The 18,978-nt window shown below is 28.5% G+C and overlaps 2 protein-coding genes across 2 annotated transcripts; one reads left to right on the forward strand and one right to left on the reverse strand.

Annotated features, from left to right (window-relative positions):
• Window positions 1-1,887: 1,887 nt before the first annotated feature.
• LOC124818253 (uncharacterized) lies at window positions 1,888-2,937 on the reverse strand. Its single transcript, XM_065794890.1, has one exon. The coding sequence runs from the start codon at window positions 2,935-2,937 to the stop codon at window positions 1,888-1,890; it is 1,050 nt and encodes a 349-aa protein (XP_065650962.1).
• An 8,512-nt stretch (window positions 2,938-11,449) lies between these two features.
• Window positions 11,450-12,703, forward strand: LOC136079168 (uncharacterized). Its single transcript, XM_065794891.1, has one exon. It carries the CDS (start codon window positions 11,450-11,452, stop codon window positions 12,701-12,703), a length of 1,254 nt encoding a protein of 417 aa, XP_065650963.1.
• The last annotated feature ends 6,275 nt before the right edge of the window (window positions 12,704-18,978 follow it).

Genomic DNA, 18,978 nt, shown 5'->3' on the forward strand with positions numbered 1-18,978 from the left:
TACATTCAAATGCTATTATATTAATTATTTAAAAACATGCATTTATCTTGTGACCTTGCGTGTCATGAAATTAGGATGAATAATGTTTATACTAATTCTACATTTATACCTATATATTTTTAATTTTATAAATTATATAAATTTATAACATCTATAAAAACAAAAAGCAGATTTTTTGAAAATAAAAACAGAAGAAACTTTTTTTTGTAGTATTCAGATGGCGAGGATGCTAATCCTAGAGATGTAATTTTAAGATTATCTCAGAAAAAAGTTAAATTTTTTATTTTATTTATATAATATTTATATGTAGTATAACAAAGGCTTTTTTTTTTTAAAAAAATCATTTTAATTGCAAAAACTGATAGCTACTAATCAAAAGACTTTTAATATTAATAGAAAGATCATACATACATCATTTTTTTTTAAACTTCATTTGTGTTTTTAAAAATTATGATAAGTAGTGTTGCTTTGATGCTTCCATGTTTATTCAAAGCAGATTACAGCGACAATCTATTTATTGCTAGTAAAATACCGTAAAATGAGGTAAAAGTAAAATGCCGGCAGCCAATATGCCAACAATTGTTATTGAATACGAACAAAAAAATGTTACATCATCTCCAAAAATATCAACTTGCTTTAGACTATGTCGACGTTGCGTGTGAAAGCAACATCGCTTTGACATGCTTGATTGAAGTTTACTATCTTTATAATGCAGAATACCATCCAAAAACTGCAATATTTTCTTGCCTCAATTTCTTGATATTTTTGTGGGAGACTTTTCAAGCCGCACAATTTAGATGGTTCAACGCATTACTTGTGTGCAAATCCAACAAAGCGTTTTGTATTTATGTATGTTATATATAAATTAAATGTTTGCATATAATTGGCTACGATGACATTCTATGACTTACTACTTTGCATTAATTTTGGGCCTATTCTTAGAATAAAGCTGTAGGTGTTACGTTAGTCTAACAAAGCATTGCGATAAAGGTTGTGTTGGCACACGGGTGTCAGGCAATCAAATCAACATGCACCATGCATATTTTATTAGGTTCGTGTTACATTTGTATACTGTTGGTCTAACTAAGCATTTTATAATCATAATCCTTTACGGAAGTTAGAGTGTTAAACTCTCCAGTCATTAAAACTAAGAATTTTTATAACTAAAATAGTGTTATATTTAACTTGTTTAGCTGAATATTTTGGTGGTTTATTATCCTCTAACTATTTGTCCTACAGAGACCGCAAACCTGAAGTATAAAAAGTTTAAAATAAACAGTTAGACGATCGCAGACCCCGGAAAACAAAGCAAAAACAATTCAAAGTTACATTTTTAAAGCATGAACTTTTAGCTACAACAAGTTTCCATCTGTATATATAGTGCTGTTATGTCAATTAACATAAAAATACGTTTGGTCTAAATGCAAATTTAATGATGTTGTGTCATCTAGTAGGATTTTAACGTATTAAAAAAGTTGTTATTGTAACTTCTTTACTAAGTGCTACTGCGTTACTACCTTTCATTTATACAACGCTAAAACAAAGTATTGCGCAAATTATAGCGCAACTCTGGGTTTTTATTCTTTTTAGTTATACACAATTTATGCTGCATTAAAGTTCATTAAACCAGAAGGTAAATGTCAGATAATACACTTACGTCAGAAAATACATTCGCATAAAATAATATACTTAAAATCATATCATCTAGTCTTAATAATATTTCATTTTTTAAAGCAATAAATTGTCCAAAAGTAAGTAATTTTTTTTTATCTTCTTAATTAATGTTTCTCTTATTTATATTCTTATTCAAAGTTCTTTAAAACCAACAGGTGTCAGATTCTTAGGTCAGATAATACACTTACGTCAAATAATTTATTTAAAATCATATCAGCTAGCCTTTATAATATTTTTTTTTGAAGCAATAAAGTGTCCAAAAGTAAGCATTTTTCTTATCTTTTTATTCAATGTTGTAATTTTAAATCCAAAATTTAAAGATCTCCATAACGAACCAGAAAGTAAAGACAAATACGTAAAATCTCTAAAAATTTGAACTTCTGTGCAAGTGCATTGAGTGCACACGTTCATATATACTGTCAAGCAGCAAGCTGGCATGTAAGTAAGTAAAAACACAAGCAACATTACAATAAATGATTGATTAACTTTTTGCTCCGCAGTTTTTTTTTTCAATTCAATGTTTTTAGTTGTTTTGATGTTTACGGCTTTATTTTTTACTTGGTTTGACATTGGTAACACAATAGTAGAATTTTGACATGAATTTATGTTTGATAGATTATGTTCATTAGTTTTGTAAGTAACACTGTGTCTTTGATTAAAATTGCAATAAGCTGGAAACCTCGTTTTATAAAAATAGACAACTGCTACTAAAGATATACATGTTATGGTTAATGTTGTAAATGCAAAAATGCCAAGATAATAAATATATCCTACTGAAAAATAAGGTATAACTAGTAACCCTGAAATTATCCAAGTAGCAACAAGAACCATTAAACACATCAGATTGGACAAAGAACTTCTGTAATAAGCTATTGGCTTCATTAGTGCGACAATTCGATCAATACATAATAATGCCATGGATAAAATGGAAGCGTTGCTTAACACAAAAAGTTCTAAATGAACTAGAAAAATATCTTGATTGTAAATTTTTATTCTCATGGCTTCTTTTATATGAAACGCAATTGAACTTATGTCACCTAAACTTCCAATCAGTAGGTCTGCAATTGCACTGTTTAGTATTAATTTGTAAAAGATAGACTTTTTTAATACTTTTCTTTTATCTTCTAATATTGCTATAATGAGTACAATGTTGCAAGGTGTGGTAGTTAAACACAGAATAATTGAAACGGAGCAGGACACAGCTGATAGCAATGTTATGTTGTGAACGGTGCCACACTCTACTGCCTTGTGTACTGAAATCATATTGATTCTTTATATAAATAATTTTTCTTTTTTTTTTTTAATGCGAGGAAAACAAAAATTATAGCGAAATGGTAGAAAACTTTTTTTATTTTTTTTAATTTTAAATAGAAGAATTAACAAAGAAAATTCAATTGATAATATATTTGTTAAGATTTTATGCAGCTGTTATTATTTGAAGAAACAATGGAGTTTTGAAAAGTTTGATTGCCTTTTGAATATCATCATTTATCATGTTAAGTTTAAATTTAATTGAAAAATCCCATGGCGAGTTAGTAAAAATACTTTTTTTCGTCAGCAATATAAAATAAAAAAAAGCACTAAAAATATATTTTTTTTTCATGATTATATGAGCAGCTATTTGATGAATTTATTAGAAAATTTTCTTTTAAGGCTCCGGTTTCTTTTTAAGCAATAACTTTTATACACACTAATATATAGAAAAAGATACTTAAAAGTTAATTAACATTTTTTAAAGTGTTTTATACTATAGTTTTTATTTTTATACATTATTATTATTTATATAAATGATACTTAAATATGTTTCACTTCAAGCTAAAACTTCCAAAAATCGTTATTAAAAAAATATTTTAAAAAAGCTATTCTGGCGATGCAACCAATAAGATTGCAGTAAAAAGTAGTCTGTTTAGAAAACTGAAGCTTTATCTCATCCCTGAAACTATTTAAAATGTGAGCATGGTAAATTACAAAGAGAATTATCTAATAATTACGCATCTCCAAAAATAAGATTTAACAATATCAAACAGACACAAAGTTCTTCGTTAAGCATTGTTACCAGGTTCTTTGTTAAATTCCTATTTATAAAAACAGATTTTGCAGTGCTAATATGTAATAGAAAAAGAAAGATCATTTGAAAGAGCTTCTAGATTTGACCTCACAGATTTGTATCCGATGTTTACGTTTGAGCAATTTATCTACAACACCTTTCCACTTTCTCCCAAAAGTAAGGTAATTGGAAGTATGATTTAATCATCTACCCAAAAGCTTCCAACAAGGTATATAAAAACATTCCCTAAAACATAGCATCATATATGATCACTTTAAGGCCAGTAATAGCGATAACTTCTTATTTCTACTTGTCACTGTATTTCATCCCCGTTGGTTTTAGAATCGTGGTGCTCATCAGTTGTAAATCTCGAACCAAGAAGCGCTTGTTATAAAGCTACTTGCACTCATATATTACATATATACTCATATATACACTATATTTAGAATAATACATATATTATGTAGAAATTAAATGAAACGTGCTGTTGAAATTTGACTAGACCTAGGAAAATATTTTATATATAGAATAATACATATATTATATAGAAATTAAATGAAACGTGCTGTTGAAATTTGACTAGACCTAGGAAAATATTTTATATATAGAATAATACATATATTATATAGGAATTAAATGAAACGTGCTGTTGAAATTTGACTAGACCTAGGAAAATATTTTATTTTGGTTGTGGATAGCTGATTTTACACAAAGTCGGAGTTGATGAGCACAACATCCTAGCCGATCAGTTCCAGTTTAAATTTTCATTGGATAGAAAAAAAACTTTGTAAAGTTTTTTTTTCTATGTGCATAGAGAAAAAAAAACTGTACAAAGAAAAAAGTTTGATTGCCTGGTCTAACTGTTTGTTCGCACATAAAAACTTTGAAAACTGTCTTCGCTCAATGGATAAAAGAGAGATAAGTAAATTTGTTAATGACCTTACTATGCAGTTGGAAATCAGGTTTAAAACAAATAAATAATTTTTTCTTTTTACTGACTTTTTAGATCTTTAATTTAAATTAGAAATGTTTATCTTGAAAGACATGCAAGTTGTAGTACCTTACTTTATGACATCTAAAAAGAAAAATATTTTTATTTATATAAAGCACCAGTGTTGCTATAAAACTTAAGGAAGCAAATTTCAAAAACTGTACCCTACCATAGAAGAGAATTTTATATCAGAAGCTAAAATTTAAAATTACTTACTGAAAGAACAAACACATAATTTTCCTTTTGATATCTAAAGTTGCAATTCTATTTCGCTGTCTTCGAAAGTTCACTGTTCAAGCTTAAACAGCAAATTTTTTCCTGTTCAAAATACACATGTTCATCAGAAAGAGTAAACTCTGTAAGAGGAGAAGTAATTTTTTCAGTGATTTTGCCGATTTGAAAAGAATGGTTTTTTTTTCTTTCGAAGAAAAGCCTTTTTTCAAAGAAAAAAAACCCTCCTTTTTCTTTTTCCGTAACATCCGGTACCCTCGTTAACTTCATTATCATTAGTAATGGTTGAGTAAAATTCAAGTTTTTGGAGTTGCCGTTTCCTAATATGAAACAATTTTTTTTTTCTGTCTTTGTGACGTTGTAGTTTAATGTAACGTTGTTGCTCTTTTTCAGCAAGAATATTGTCTACTCCAGCCATTGAGACCATTTGAGAAAACTTTGGATTTTCTAGTCTATAAGCCACATGTCGTTAACCAGAGTGTTACCACTCGTTTTGTGTAAGTGTCTGAATGTAATATATGAAGCTGTCCAGCTCTAATGTAAAAGATGTACACCTGGCACTTTAACATTCTTATTATAAAACTCTAAGCCTTTATCTACCCACATTTTTTGACACTTTCTTTCTTTAGATCCTTCGGATCCATGGAAATTCGAAGAATTTTTAAAGATTTTATTTAAAGCATTAGCAACATCAACTCCAGTTTTACTCTTCAATGGAACAATCCATCCATACTTCGAAAAAACATCTATCACCATTAATAAGTATTTTACACCGTCATTGAATTTGAAAAAAGATTTCATGTCAACTAAATCAGCAGCCCATACTTCATCGTTTTCATTTACAATAACTTTTCTTTTTCTGAAATGCTTTACAACTGGTCTATGAAGTTCATTTCCAAGTTTGTCTGTCCATTTCAGGTCTTTCAGACCCATAAGACCCATTATTATTATTATTATTATTATTATTATTATTATTATTGTTATTATTGTTATTATTGTTATTATTATTATTATTATTATTATTATTATAAACCTCAACACTAACACAAAACATAGTTCAATTAAAAAGAAAAGAAAAAAAAGTTTGCAATAATAACATGTAAAACATTTCTTCAATGAGAATCACATTGTTTATATGTGTGCTTTACGCAATACCTCAAGGTTCTCGACGATAAGACTAATCTCACTCTTCTACGAGTTCCCTACAACAACAAAACCCTTCTTATCAAGTCATAGCATACCTATTTATTGCTTCCTATACTTAACGGTATTTTGTAAAATGTATTGTTTTTTTGTTTAGGAAGTACAGTTTCTTTATAATATTGCAGTGTAAAAAAATTTGTAATTAATATGTAGTTGTGAAAATTTAAAGAAAAAAAAAATAAAAATAAGAATTAGATCCTTTGGATCCATAAGAATTACTTCTTTATCTTCTTCTTTTTTACTGATCGTTGGTAGTTTTTTTGAGTAGTTTTAGTTTCAACACCTAATTCATATGGGTCTGGAAGACCTAATCCAAACTTTGCTTTAGATGATATAATAGGTTTTATAATACGTTCAATTTTTTCACGTATTGTCGGATTTTTTATAGCGTTCATTTCTTCGATCATAATTTTAGCAGCTAAATTTCTTTTTGCGGTATCATCGAAGTATTTATAAGCAAGATCGTGATGGTAAGCTGCATTATCAATTCTATCTATAGGTTTACTCCATTCTTTATATGCGTCAGTAGAAGTTAAATGTTCATCTAATTTAGTACCAGGACCTGCAAAGTTCATTCCAGGTAAATGCATTTCACCTGGAAACTTTGACCATGGTAGTTTTATTTTACTTGTTGCTGAATTAATCAAACTCCTCCTGTTTTTGATGATACAAATTGAGTTTTTGTTTTTCCGCAAATAGCGCAACTTCCACGTTACATATTTCTATTGTTTTTACTCACAACATTTTGCAAATTTAGTGTATTTGTTTTGTTTCTACATTTAACGCAGTTCATTTTTATATATATAGAAAAATGAAAATCTTAAATATAAAAACGGATATTATAGATTTGTCATGGAATGCAAATAACAATAAGAGAAATAATAATAAGTTGTTTCCTAAGAGTATAAGAGGAATTACTGTTGGAAAGTCAGGTTGTGGAAAAACTACTTTATTATTGAATTTACTTTTGAGACCTGGTTGGTTAGACTATAATAATTTACAAGTTTTTGGAAAATCTCTTTTTCAACAAGAATACAAAATATTAAAACAATCTTTTGAAAAAAAAAATACCAAAAGAAATTATTCTTGAACTATTTAAGCTACAAGACCAAATAGAAAAATTAAATGCCAACCCTGAGCTTATAATTGAAGACATTTCAAAAAATTTAAATGAGAAAACAGATATGGAATGCAAGTTTTTTGAAACAGCAAAAGATGTACCAGATCCTCAAGATCTTGATATTCATAAAAATAATTTGATGATATTTGATGATTTACAATTAACAAAGCAAAATAAGTGTGAAAAATTTTATATAAGAGGAAGACATAGTAATGTAGATTGTTTCTATCTTGCACAAAATTATTTTATGTTACCTAGTCATAGAAAAATAAGAGAAAATACAAATTTTATTTGCTTATTTCCACCAGATTCAAAGAATTTAAATCACATTTATAATGATCATGTTTCAAGTGATATGACAAAAAATAAGTTTAAAAATTTTTGTGAGAAAGCTTGGTCAGAGCCTCATGGATTTGTTATTATGGATCTATCTTTTAAAAAAGATTATGGAAAATATAGAAGTGGATTAAATTGTTTTTATATACCAACTAGTGAATTTTAAATTTTTTTCTTGTATATAAAAAACAAAAAATGACATATGTATCAGTGAGCGGAAGTAGCAGCATATTAAGAACTAATTATAACCCTATTATTACACTCAGAGAAGACAGACAATATGAAATGGCTCTAGTTAGTTGAGAGACATATTTCAGTTTTCCTAATATTAATTCTTCAAACAACAATTTTAGATATAGCGTAAATAATGGATCGACTTGGAAGGATATAAACATTCCAGATGGATGTTATGAAATTAATGATCTTAATAAATATATCTAATTGATTATGAAAGGAAACGGTGACGCTAGTTCGGGAGTTGCAAATATTACAATTGAAGGAAATAATAATACATTAAGATTAGCTTTAACTATTGCAGCTAGTTATAAAGTTGATTTTACAACTTCAAATTCAATTAGAACTGTTTTTAGTTTTGACAGTGGAAAATATTCAACAGGCTACAATATATCAACTAATATAGTAAACATATTTAGTTGTTAATAGTATACGAGTAACAAGTGATATAATAGGATCATCGTATGTAGATGGAAGAGCTGATAACGTTATCTATTCATTTTATCCAGATGTAGGTTCTGGATATAAAATTGTTGAAAAGCCATATAACTTAATATATTTACCAGTAATACTAAAAAAAATATTAAGAACGGAAAATAAATTGCTCGATCAAGATGGAAAGCTTTTGGATTTACGAGGAGAAAAATTAACGATCACATTTCATATAAGAGAAGTGAAGTAGTATTTATTATTAAAATAAAACGTAAAATAAATAACTTTTTTAAAATTATTTTATATGTATATAAAAATGAGTAAATATACTAATATTAAAATAAATGTTTCGCAAGGGCAACTTGAACAAGAAAAACTTAAAAAAGCAATTGAAGATGGTTATGGAGCTCGTATTAGGTTATTAAATTCAGATCTAGATGGTGAGCATGTATTAGCTGTAACAGATTATCAATTGAATAGAATTAAAATAGCATATGAAAAAGATAAAGGTTTAATAATTACTTTAATTGCGAAAAGCTGTGTAATAATATTTTTAAAAAAAATATTACTACACAGCATATATCTGAATAAATATTATTACACAGCTTTTCGCAATTAAACTCCATTTTAATAAGTAAAAATAATTTTTTTAAAAAATATTTTTTTTAAAAATATTTGCAATAAATTCACAAAACATAAACTCTTTTTTTAATCAATAGATCAGAATCAGAATTATTAACAACATTTATTATAATATCATCAACAGTTTCTGATATTACAGAGTTTTGTAAACTTAACATTTTTAATTTAAGTTCTTCTTTTAATGAAACTATCGCAACACCTTCATTAACTACTACACCAAACTTTAAAAGAATATATTGTTGTGATAGAGATTTTATTGTAATGTTGTTTTGTGCAAATATCAAATGCACAATTCATTACTAGCAAGCACTATGGCACTTGGAACTATGGAATTGGATTTTTAGCAACAATAATTGCAGCAGTTTTTTTGCACCAGTAGCTATGGTAGCAGTTGCACCAGTAGCAATTGCACCAGTAGCAATTGCACCAGTAGCAATTGCACCAGTAGCTATGGCATGTGAAGGTGCAGCATTAGGAGCAGGTGTTTTATCATTAATAGGAGGGCAAGTTAATAAAAATATAAATTTAAAAGCAGAATAGCATGAAAAGATAAAAGTACTTGCTGATTCAAAACTAAATACAATAAGTGACTATATTTCTAAAGCTTTAGTAGATGGAAGTATAGATGACAATGAATTTAAGCTAGTACTTAGTGAACTTGAAAAATTTAAAGCTATGCTTGAGCAAATTAGAACAAATTCAAAAGAATTAATTAATGAACAAACTAAAGAATCGCTAATTTAAACAAGGAAGAGATGAAGCAATTAATATACTCAAAAACAGATTTAGTAAAAATATAAACCTCAAAACATAAAACGTAAAACGGTTTACGTTGTGTTTTTTTATCTTTATTTATAAAAAAGCAAAATGCCATTTCTAAAAATTAAAGATCCTGAAAAAAGAGACAAAATTGTCAAAGAATTCTTAGAGCTTAAAGAAAGAATACGGCAGAATGATTTATATGAAAAGATGGGTGAAACTAATTTACAGTTAGGCTTAGAAAAATTGTACAACCCATTAATTGATAGTCAAGATGGAATAAAAGAAAATATATCTAAATTGCAAGATCAAACTGATAAATTCGTACTCACTTTTTCAAGTTCTTATCCTGAAGCAAATAGAGAGATAATGATAACTGATTCTTAAGAATTATTTCCTTATCATGAAGAAAATAAAGGTATGAGGCTAGGAAAAATTGCAACAGATTATCTAAAAATGTATGCTAATAGTAAAAAGTCTACAGATACTACATTTGGAATACATTCTAAAGATGATATATTTTATATTGGAAAAAAACCAACACATATTAATGATAATGATATAACTATTGATGATGAAACATATTATGGTACTCCTGGTCTTTGTGAGTTGATAGTAAAGTTTAATCCTGAAAAGAATTTATATACTGAAGATGACCTTAAAAAATATCAAAATATATTAATACAGACAGATGCAATTCCTTCTGATGCAAACCCATACTAACTAAAGTCGTCTCATAGTGGAAAATACAGAGAAATAATAGCTCCTATTTGAAGAGATATAAATAAGAAGCGTAAATCAAAAGGAAATGGAATTGGAGGAAGAACAAGAATACAAACTGTAATTCTTCCAAGCGACCCTGATGCATTAATTAATATGCTTGAATTAAGTATAGCTGCATTAGAAGCAGGTAAAGAAGATAAAGGTATAATAGATGATGAAGAGTATAAAGCAATACAAAATTATATATCAATGTATATAAAAAAAATATAAAGTATATAAAAAATGCTAATTGTTCATAATAAGAGATATAGAAAGAAACATGCTATTGGAGGAAGTGGTATATTTGAAAGTATAAGAGATTTGTTTAAACGAATAAAAGCGTCAAATGTAACAAGAGTATCATCAGCTATGTTGAAGAAGATAGCTGCTACTGATGTAGGAAAAGCTGCAATGACTGCTGCTAAATCAGCTGGAAAAGAACTTTCAACATCAGCGATAGAAGCTGCTAGAAATGCTGCAGTTAAAAAAGGAAAACAAATAATTGATAAAGCATCTTCAAAAAATAGTTTCACAACCTGCTATTAGTGAAAAAAGTAAAGAAGTACTTTCAAATTTGGTTAGATCCAATGATATGATTAATAATGGATCTGAAAAACTTAAAAAAAATAATGCAAATGAGGTAACAACAAATATAAATAAAATATTGATGGGTTCTGCAATAAGATCAGTAAAAAAAATCTGAAATGAAATGCTATAAAAATAGAAGATCTAGCTAAAAAAGGACTCGGTCTTCGACTTGCGTAGTAGACTTGCGTAGTAGACTTGCGTAGTAGACTTGCGTAGTAGACTTGCGTAGTAGACTTGCGTAGTAGACTTGCGTAGTAGACTTGCGTAGTAGACTTGCGTAGTAGACTTGCGTAGATTTAATTTGTTAAATCAATGAGCTACGCATAGCTAGATTACATTTACGCATAGACTTGCTAAATTTTTTATATAGTTTTTAAGAATTATCGATAAAAAAAAAAAAAAAAATTTATATTGTATATAAAAAAATAAAATGACAACTTCCGAAGTATTAAACTTTACAGAAATGCCATATGTAGATAATGTGTTTGAAAAATTTGAGTTCTATGGATATGAACCAATTAATAGTATAAATCTAAATTTAGGACAAATAGAAATCAACATTGAGCAACAAGATTTGTTAACACTTCCTTCTAAGGCTTTTCTCTCATTTGATGGGCAACTTGTTAAAGCTGATGGAACAGCTTATGCTAATGCAGATGCAGTGGCGCTTACAAATAATGGTGTTATGCATTTATTCAGTGAAATATTATACAAATTGTCAAACCAAAATATAGAAAATATTTTTAGTCCAGGTCAAGCAACTACAATTTTAGGAATGCTTAAATACCCAAATGATTTTCAATTAGCGCAAGGAATAAATCAATTGTGGTGTAAAGATAATACTACAACAGCAGTAATTGCTGATAACCAAGGGTTTGCAGCAAGACAATCATACATAATTCATAAACCAACTAAAAAAGGAACATTTTCATTTTGCGTACCTTTAAGACACATTTTTGGATTCTGTGATGATTACGACAAAGTTATTTATGGGCTTAAACATGCAATAACTCTTGTAAGACAAAGTGATGATGACGCAATTTTTAAGCTTGCTGGTATAGCTGCAGGAAAAGTTAATCTTAGTAAAATATCATTGTTTATGCCACGTGTGTTATCATCAGATGTAAAAAAGTTTAAACTTTATAAGCAAATCGAATCAAAAGTGACACTTCCAGTAAGTTTTCGTCAGCGTCAGTGTGATAGTATATCTGTTCCACAATGTACTTCATTTTCTTGGAGATTGAGCGTAAAGTCATCTCCTGATAGCCCAAGATACATTATTGTTGGATTTCAAACAAATAAGAGGTTGGACCAAAATGCTAATGCTTCAGTATTTGATCATTGCAACTCAAAATATATGTACGTTTTGCTTAATCAAGAAAGATATCTTGCTGTTGATTATAATTTGTCATTCCCAAATCAGCAAATTTCAAGAGTTTATAGAGATGCAGCTGTGTTTAATAAAAAATTATATGGAACGAATGAATTGGTCACACAAAGCAATATAAATCCTTCTGACTATAAAGATTTATACCCACTCTTTGCTTTTAATGTTAGCAATCAATCAGAAGGATTAAAACCATCAACAATAGATGCACAAATTAAAGCAACATTTAATACAGCTGCTCCAGCAGGTACTATGGCATATGCTGTGGTAATATCTGATAGAATGATAGAATTTTAGAATACGAAATTAATAGAAATGAATAGAAATGATAGAATGTGCGGTCGTGGCGCAGTGGTTAGAGCGCTTGCTATAGAAGCAGGATATCCAGGTTCGAAACGACCTCTGGACGTATTTTCGCGTCACGGTAAGGAAGGAGGCGTTAACTTCCCGGTTAAATGCACTTCCGCGGTACCCTGTGACTAGACCGTTAGGACTTATTAGGGCACCTAAAAATACGAAAAAAGAAAAAAAAATTCAATCAGACGGAAATAAAATTTAATTTACAAAAATTTAATAAATTATTAAATTTTTGTAAATTAAATTTTTTTGAAAATTAATTAAATTTTTTTCTTTATATAATAAAAATGTATTATACAAGAGAAAACTTGCAGAAGTTGTTAAAAGAAAATGACATTTCACAAACATCTAAAAGTTATGTCACATTGTTAATGATTGCTGTAGATAATGGGTTGATAAATAAAGAATCAATCATGTCAAAAGCAACAGAAGCAACTGATGAGAAAAGACCAGTTGGAAGACCTAGAATACATCCAGTAAAAGAAGAGAAAAAAGAAATAGATCCAAAATATGAAAGATTAAGAACAATTAAAAAAAAGTCAGTCACTATTAAATTAACAAACATAGAAACAGGAGAAGAAACAGTATATAAATCCTTATATAGTGCTATGCGTGGAACTGGGCATGGATATAGATATCTTGAATTGCGTGATGGGAAGATTGATGATGGTTATAAGATTGAAATATTAAATTCTAAAAAATTAAAAAAAAAAAATCTTGATATATAAAAAATTGGATCTAATAATTTATTTGAAAATTTAAATGCTATTAAAATATTAAAAGATAATTTAGATAAAGTATATTGGTCAATATTATCTCAAAATCCAAATGCGATTGAAATGTTAAAAGATAATTTAAATAAAGTAGATTGGTTTATGTTATCTCAAAATCCAAATGCGATTGAAATATTAAAAAATAATTTAGATAAAGTAGATTGGTCTGTGTTATTTAGAAATCCAAATGCAATTAAATTATTAAAATATAATTTAGATAAAGTAGATTGGCATGGATTATCTAAAAATCCAAATGCGATTGAATTGTTATCTTACATATATAAAAATTCTTATGGACACGGAGTATCGACTTGATGAGCCTGTTCTAGATATATCATCAACATTTTTATCTCCGCCAACTTTTGTATATAGAATAACAACTGTTCAAAATGAGCGTCAACTAGCAAAACTTCGAAAAGTTAAATATTAATTCTTATGTATCCAAAGGATCTATAATAGAATTTGAGGATGGGGATGCATTTAAATTTCATATGAAACTTTACATATGAAATATTGACAAGAAAAAATATTTTGAAAAATCATTTAAAGAAAATAAAAATTAAAAAAAAAATATCTTGCCATATAAAAATGGAAAATAAAAAAGTCGCAGAATTAAAACAAATTGTTAAAGAGCGAAACATTAAATATCATTATAGAACGAGAAAAAGTGAATTACTAGAAGCTATAGCGCACACACCGATGCAATCAGTCGAACAGAGAAATATACTTCGCATGGATACGGAGTATCTACTAGATGATCCTATTCCAGATATATCATCTTCAATTTTAACTCCTACACCTTTTATTGCAACTAATACATCAATATCTCGAAAAGAATTGAATAATTCTTTTGCAAATTGGGTTATGTTTTTTGTTCCTGATAAAATTAAAAAAACAGATAATGAAAAGATTAAGCCATTAAAATCTAAAGTTGTAGAGTTGTATAATAAGCTTTACAAAAACCCAATGGAATTTAAGTTAAAGAAATCATCTGTTAAAAATGTGGCAAAACAATTTACAACCAAAGGGATAGAAAGTTATGATGCTTTATCTTTCATAAATGCTGCTAAAAATAGTGCTATTAAAGTACTAAACGAAATTCAAAGGTTTATATAGTTCTCTATTGTGAAATGGAGCGTACAGATATTAAAACAGGAGAAACTATAATCACATCTGCTCTATTTAGAATGAATAATCAAGTTGTATTAGAAACAACAGATTCAGATGAGTTTTATGAAGTATCAAAGCAGAAAATTTTAGAATCATTATCATTATATCAACAGGCAGGATCAGGTTGGAGATTTGTTTCTGTTGAAAAGATGGATATAAATATTATTGAGAATAATCCTATATATATATATACATGCTGATTTTGAAAGTTTTATCAAACAAATTGACACTTGTGAACCAAATCCGAATGAATCTTATACTAAACAATATCAGAAACATATTCCAAGTTCATTCTGTTATTATATTAAATGTTTTGATGAAAGTTTTTATCAAAGCCACATGTCACATGTCCACATGTCACATGTCCAGTCACATGTACTGCAAGTAGTGAAACAGATGATGTTGCACAAAAATTTGTTGATAGTTTACAAGGAGATATCATAAAAATTTGCGATATGATTAAATTTCCAAAAAAGATGATATTTACTCCTGAAAACAAGCATGATTTTAATGCAGAAACAGAATGTCACATTTGTGGAAAAGATCTAGGAAAAGATAAAGTACGTGACCATTGTCATATTACTGGCAAATATAGAGGTGCAGCTCATCAAAATTGTAATTTAAACTATAAAATTCCAAAATTCTTTCCAGTAAAATTTCACAATTTATCTGGTTATGATTCTCACTTATTCATACAGAAATTATCAGGAGGAAAATTGAGTTGTATACCAAACAATGAAGAAAAGTATATTAGCTTTTCAACATTCATCCAATATTTAGATGCTAATAATTTATATGGATGGGCAATGAGTAAACCACTTCCAACAAATAGTTAGCATACGAAATTAAAACAGAAGACTTTTATTCCGATATTTCTAGAGATATTGAAAGCAAACTTGATACAAGTGAGTTTAACCCAAAGCACCCAGCAATTAATAATGTTGGCTTTAAAGTTGGTGTTAATAAGAAAGTAATAGGAATGTTTAAAGATGAGACTGGAGGAGCACAAATTAAGGAATTTGTAGGGCTAAGATCAAAGTTGTATACTTACAAAGTACATGGAAAAGATAACAAAAAATGTAAAGCAGTAAAGAAAAATGTTGTTAAAAAGTATATAACTCACGAAGATTAAAAAGATTGATTATTAAGTAAGAGGGGTTATATTAGGAAAATGAATGTAATAAGATCATATTCACATGAAATTTACACAGAAGAGGTCAATAAAATAGCATTAAGCGCACAAGACAATAAAAGAGTTATTTTAAAAGATGGCATACACACATTAACATATGGACACTACAAACTAAAAGAAAATAATTTATAGGACAAATAGGACAATAGGACAAATAGGTCAAAGAGCCCATAGGGTAGGGGTAGGGGAGCCCAAGTGATGGAGGGTAGAGTAGCCCAAAAAATCAAGTTGTTTTTTAAGAAAAAAAAACAATTTATAAGTAAAAATGGAAAATACAACTATAAACTTATCAAGTTTGAAGGAACAATTTTACCAAATGAACCACTAACAAATTTTCAATTGATCAAAGCAGTATAAAAATTAAAAATAAAACATTTTAGAGGTGAATTTGTAAGATGAATTACCCAAAAATACACAAAGAAAAGAATGTGGAATACTAAATACAGGAGATTCAAGTACGCAGGTATTTCACTGGATTTGCTGGTACAAAGACGGAGATAAAAAACTAAGTTTCGACTCTTATGGACTACCACCTCCGTTGAAATTATTAATTAATTAAAAAGACCTGTTTATTATAATAGTGAAAGAGTTCAATTTGAAATACCTCATTTCTTGGACACTTGTGTTTATATGTTTTAAAAAAAACTAGATGAGGGACATGATTTTCAGAATATTATTAATAATCTATGGTAATTTTTTTTAAAAGTTAAAAAAAAATTTATATATATAAAATGCCTGTTGATTTATTCGGTCACGATACTGATTCATCTGTAGCTGTAGATGGTTTAACAATATCTCAAGCTACTAACTTGTTCATTAGGAGAGATGGACAAAATAATGCAGCTAGTAATATTAATATGAATTCTAATAAATAAATAAATGTAGCAGAACCTACTAGCTCACATGATGCTGCTACAAAAAATTATGTTGATAATAAAACACTTAATCTTAACAAATTAGGAATAACACCAAATTCATGTTGCCTTGGATTAAAACACCAGACTATTCCACCAAATGCAAGTGCTGATGCAACAACAGTTTTTGTATAATCTTCTGGTCCTGGTATTCTCAGAAAACTATGGTTAGCACTTGAAGGATTAGATCCTAATCATAATGTTCCATGTAATGTATTTCTTAGAACATACGCAGATCATGCAATTTGCATAGGAGATTATTCTACTTCTACAGATAGTGTTGGAGATAATAATATTCCTTTAGCCTGTGATTTTTTATTTACACCTCTAGGTGGACCATTTTACGCAAACTCTTTACAAGGTTGTAATGCATATACAGTCAATGCACTAGGAAGATACTTTACACTTGATTTACCATTTACTACTAGTCTTGTAATTCAATTATGCAATAAATCTAGTCAAAACGTTACATATTGGATACAACCTCATACTACAATGACTACATTAATACCTCAATCATTGTCACCTATTAAATTATACTCAGAAACATTTATATTTATGAATACAACTTATGGTAAAGAATATATATTATTAGATGCTCCAAACGTTGCTGGTCAAGGTGTTTATCTTAAATGTATCAGAATGCATGTTATTAGAGTATCTGGAAATTGGTGGGAATCTAGAGTACGCATATATGATGCATACAATTCTCCTGTAAATACTAACTCTGTTATACAACTTTGGACACCATATGATGGACAGAGTTATACAGATTTCAGGGATTTGATCAGAATAGTGTATGCATATACGCCTCATCTGGTTTAGAAGATTTTCATCTTTCTTCGTGGAACAGTGTTAATATTAATTCATTTAATAATGAATCATCTGGGCTATTGTATCAATCAAGTAGTGCAATTGGTTCTACAACTACTATCTTATTTACAGAAATTTTACTGATTCCATGCCTAGTGTTCCTGCTGGAAGAAGATTGGTAGTTACATTAAACTCCGGGGATGCACAAATTGGACAATCTGAAAGTTTTCATGTAATAGGAGATGCTTTCTTTTTGGCGTAGCTAGATTACATTTACGCGTAGGACCTCAATGAGCTTTAGCTTAACTTGAAAATTGATTTAAAATTACAAAAAAATATCTCAGAGTTTGCAACCATAATATATTAATAAATTAATATATTATTTTGGCTCAGTTAAAATGATTGAAATGACTTATGAGAATAATGTTTATAGTTAAAATATGATATGAGTTTATGGTTAGGGATATAGTTGAAAAAAAATGTGCCAGAACGCCCTTTTTATACTACTGAGGGAGGAAAATGTATGTCTACTAATTTTAGAAAAATTTTACCTATATTTGTTAAAACACTTTTGCTGTACGGGGGGTTGAACCAAATGATGTTTCTATTTCTATTACGCTTTTTTGCAATTTTCTTTTCAAATTTTAGCTCGAAATTTTGAAGTTACTTTTTTTAAGGGCATCTTCATAAGCGCGTTTAGAGGAGTTAAAAATATTTTCATTAGAAGAGTTTTGGTTTAGCCTATTGTTAATTGAAATTGGAATTTGTTTTAGAATTTGAGGGGGATGGTTCGAATTCACTTTATTATACAATAATTCGTCATTAGGCTTTTGTATGGCTTATAGGAACTTTCTGAGAGGTTAAATGTGTCATCTAGAAAATTCGCTATTTTTAAATTTATGCTTATTTCAATGTGTAAGCCAATGTTTTTAATAACTTTAATGATACCTTTTCTAATTTTATCAAGTTGTTGCCCTGATTTCTTATGCATTATTATTAAACCGTCGTCGCGAGTGTAGATTTATATATTTTAAATACCCTAGCTAAAATTATCCAAATTGATCAATTAGGTCTTTATCGCGACGTTATACAAATCCATCCTTCACCGTAGAGGACAAATTAAATACCACCCAAAATGGCATACCATAATACCATAATATCAACACTCACGTTAGTACAACAGTCTTCAAAAAAAATTGAACATAATACTATTGATCGAGATTGTTTGGAAAAAAGAAAAAAGGCGTCGAGCCGATCGCTGTCATACTCAACTGGGAAAATAAATATAACCGCTCTTTCAAAGTAACAATACAAAGTCACGACAAAAACATAGTCCTAAAACCAGAAGCTTGG

The sequence above is a fragment of the Hydra vulgaris genome, chromosome 04 (assembly GCF_038396675.1).
Source record: "Hydra vulgaris chromosome 04, alternate assembly HydraT2T_AEP".
Lineage (NCBI taxonomy): Eukaryota > Metazoa > Cnidaria > Hydrozoa > Anthoathecata > Hydridae > Hydra > Hydra vulgaris.

Bases quoted from the DNA above. Each gene is read 5' to 3' on its own strand.
- LOC136079168 (XM_065794891.1), top strand. From the start codon at position 11,450: ATGACAACTTCCGAAGTATTAAACTTTACAGAAATGCCATATGTAGAT.
- LOC124818253 (XM_065794890.1), bottom strand. From the start codon at position 2,937: ATGATTTCAGTACACAAGGCAGTAGAGTGTGGCACCGTTCACAACATA.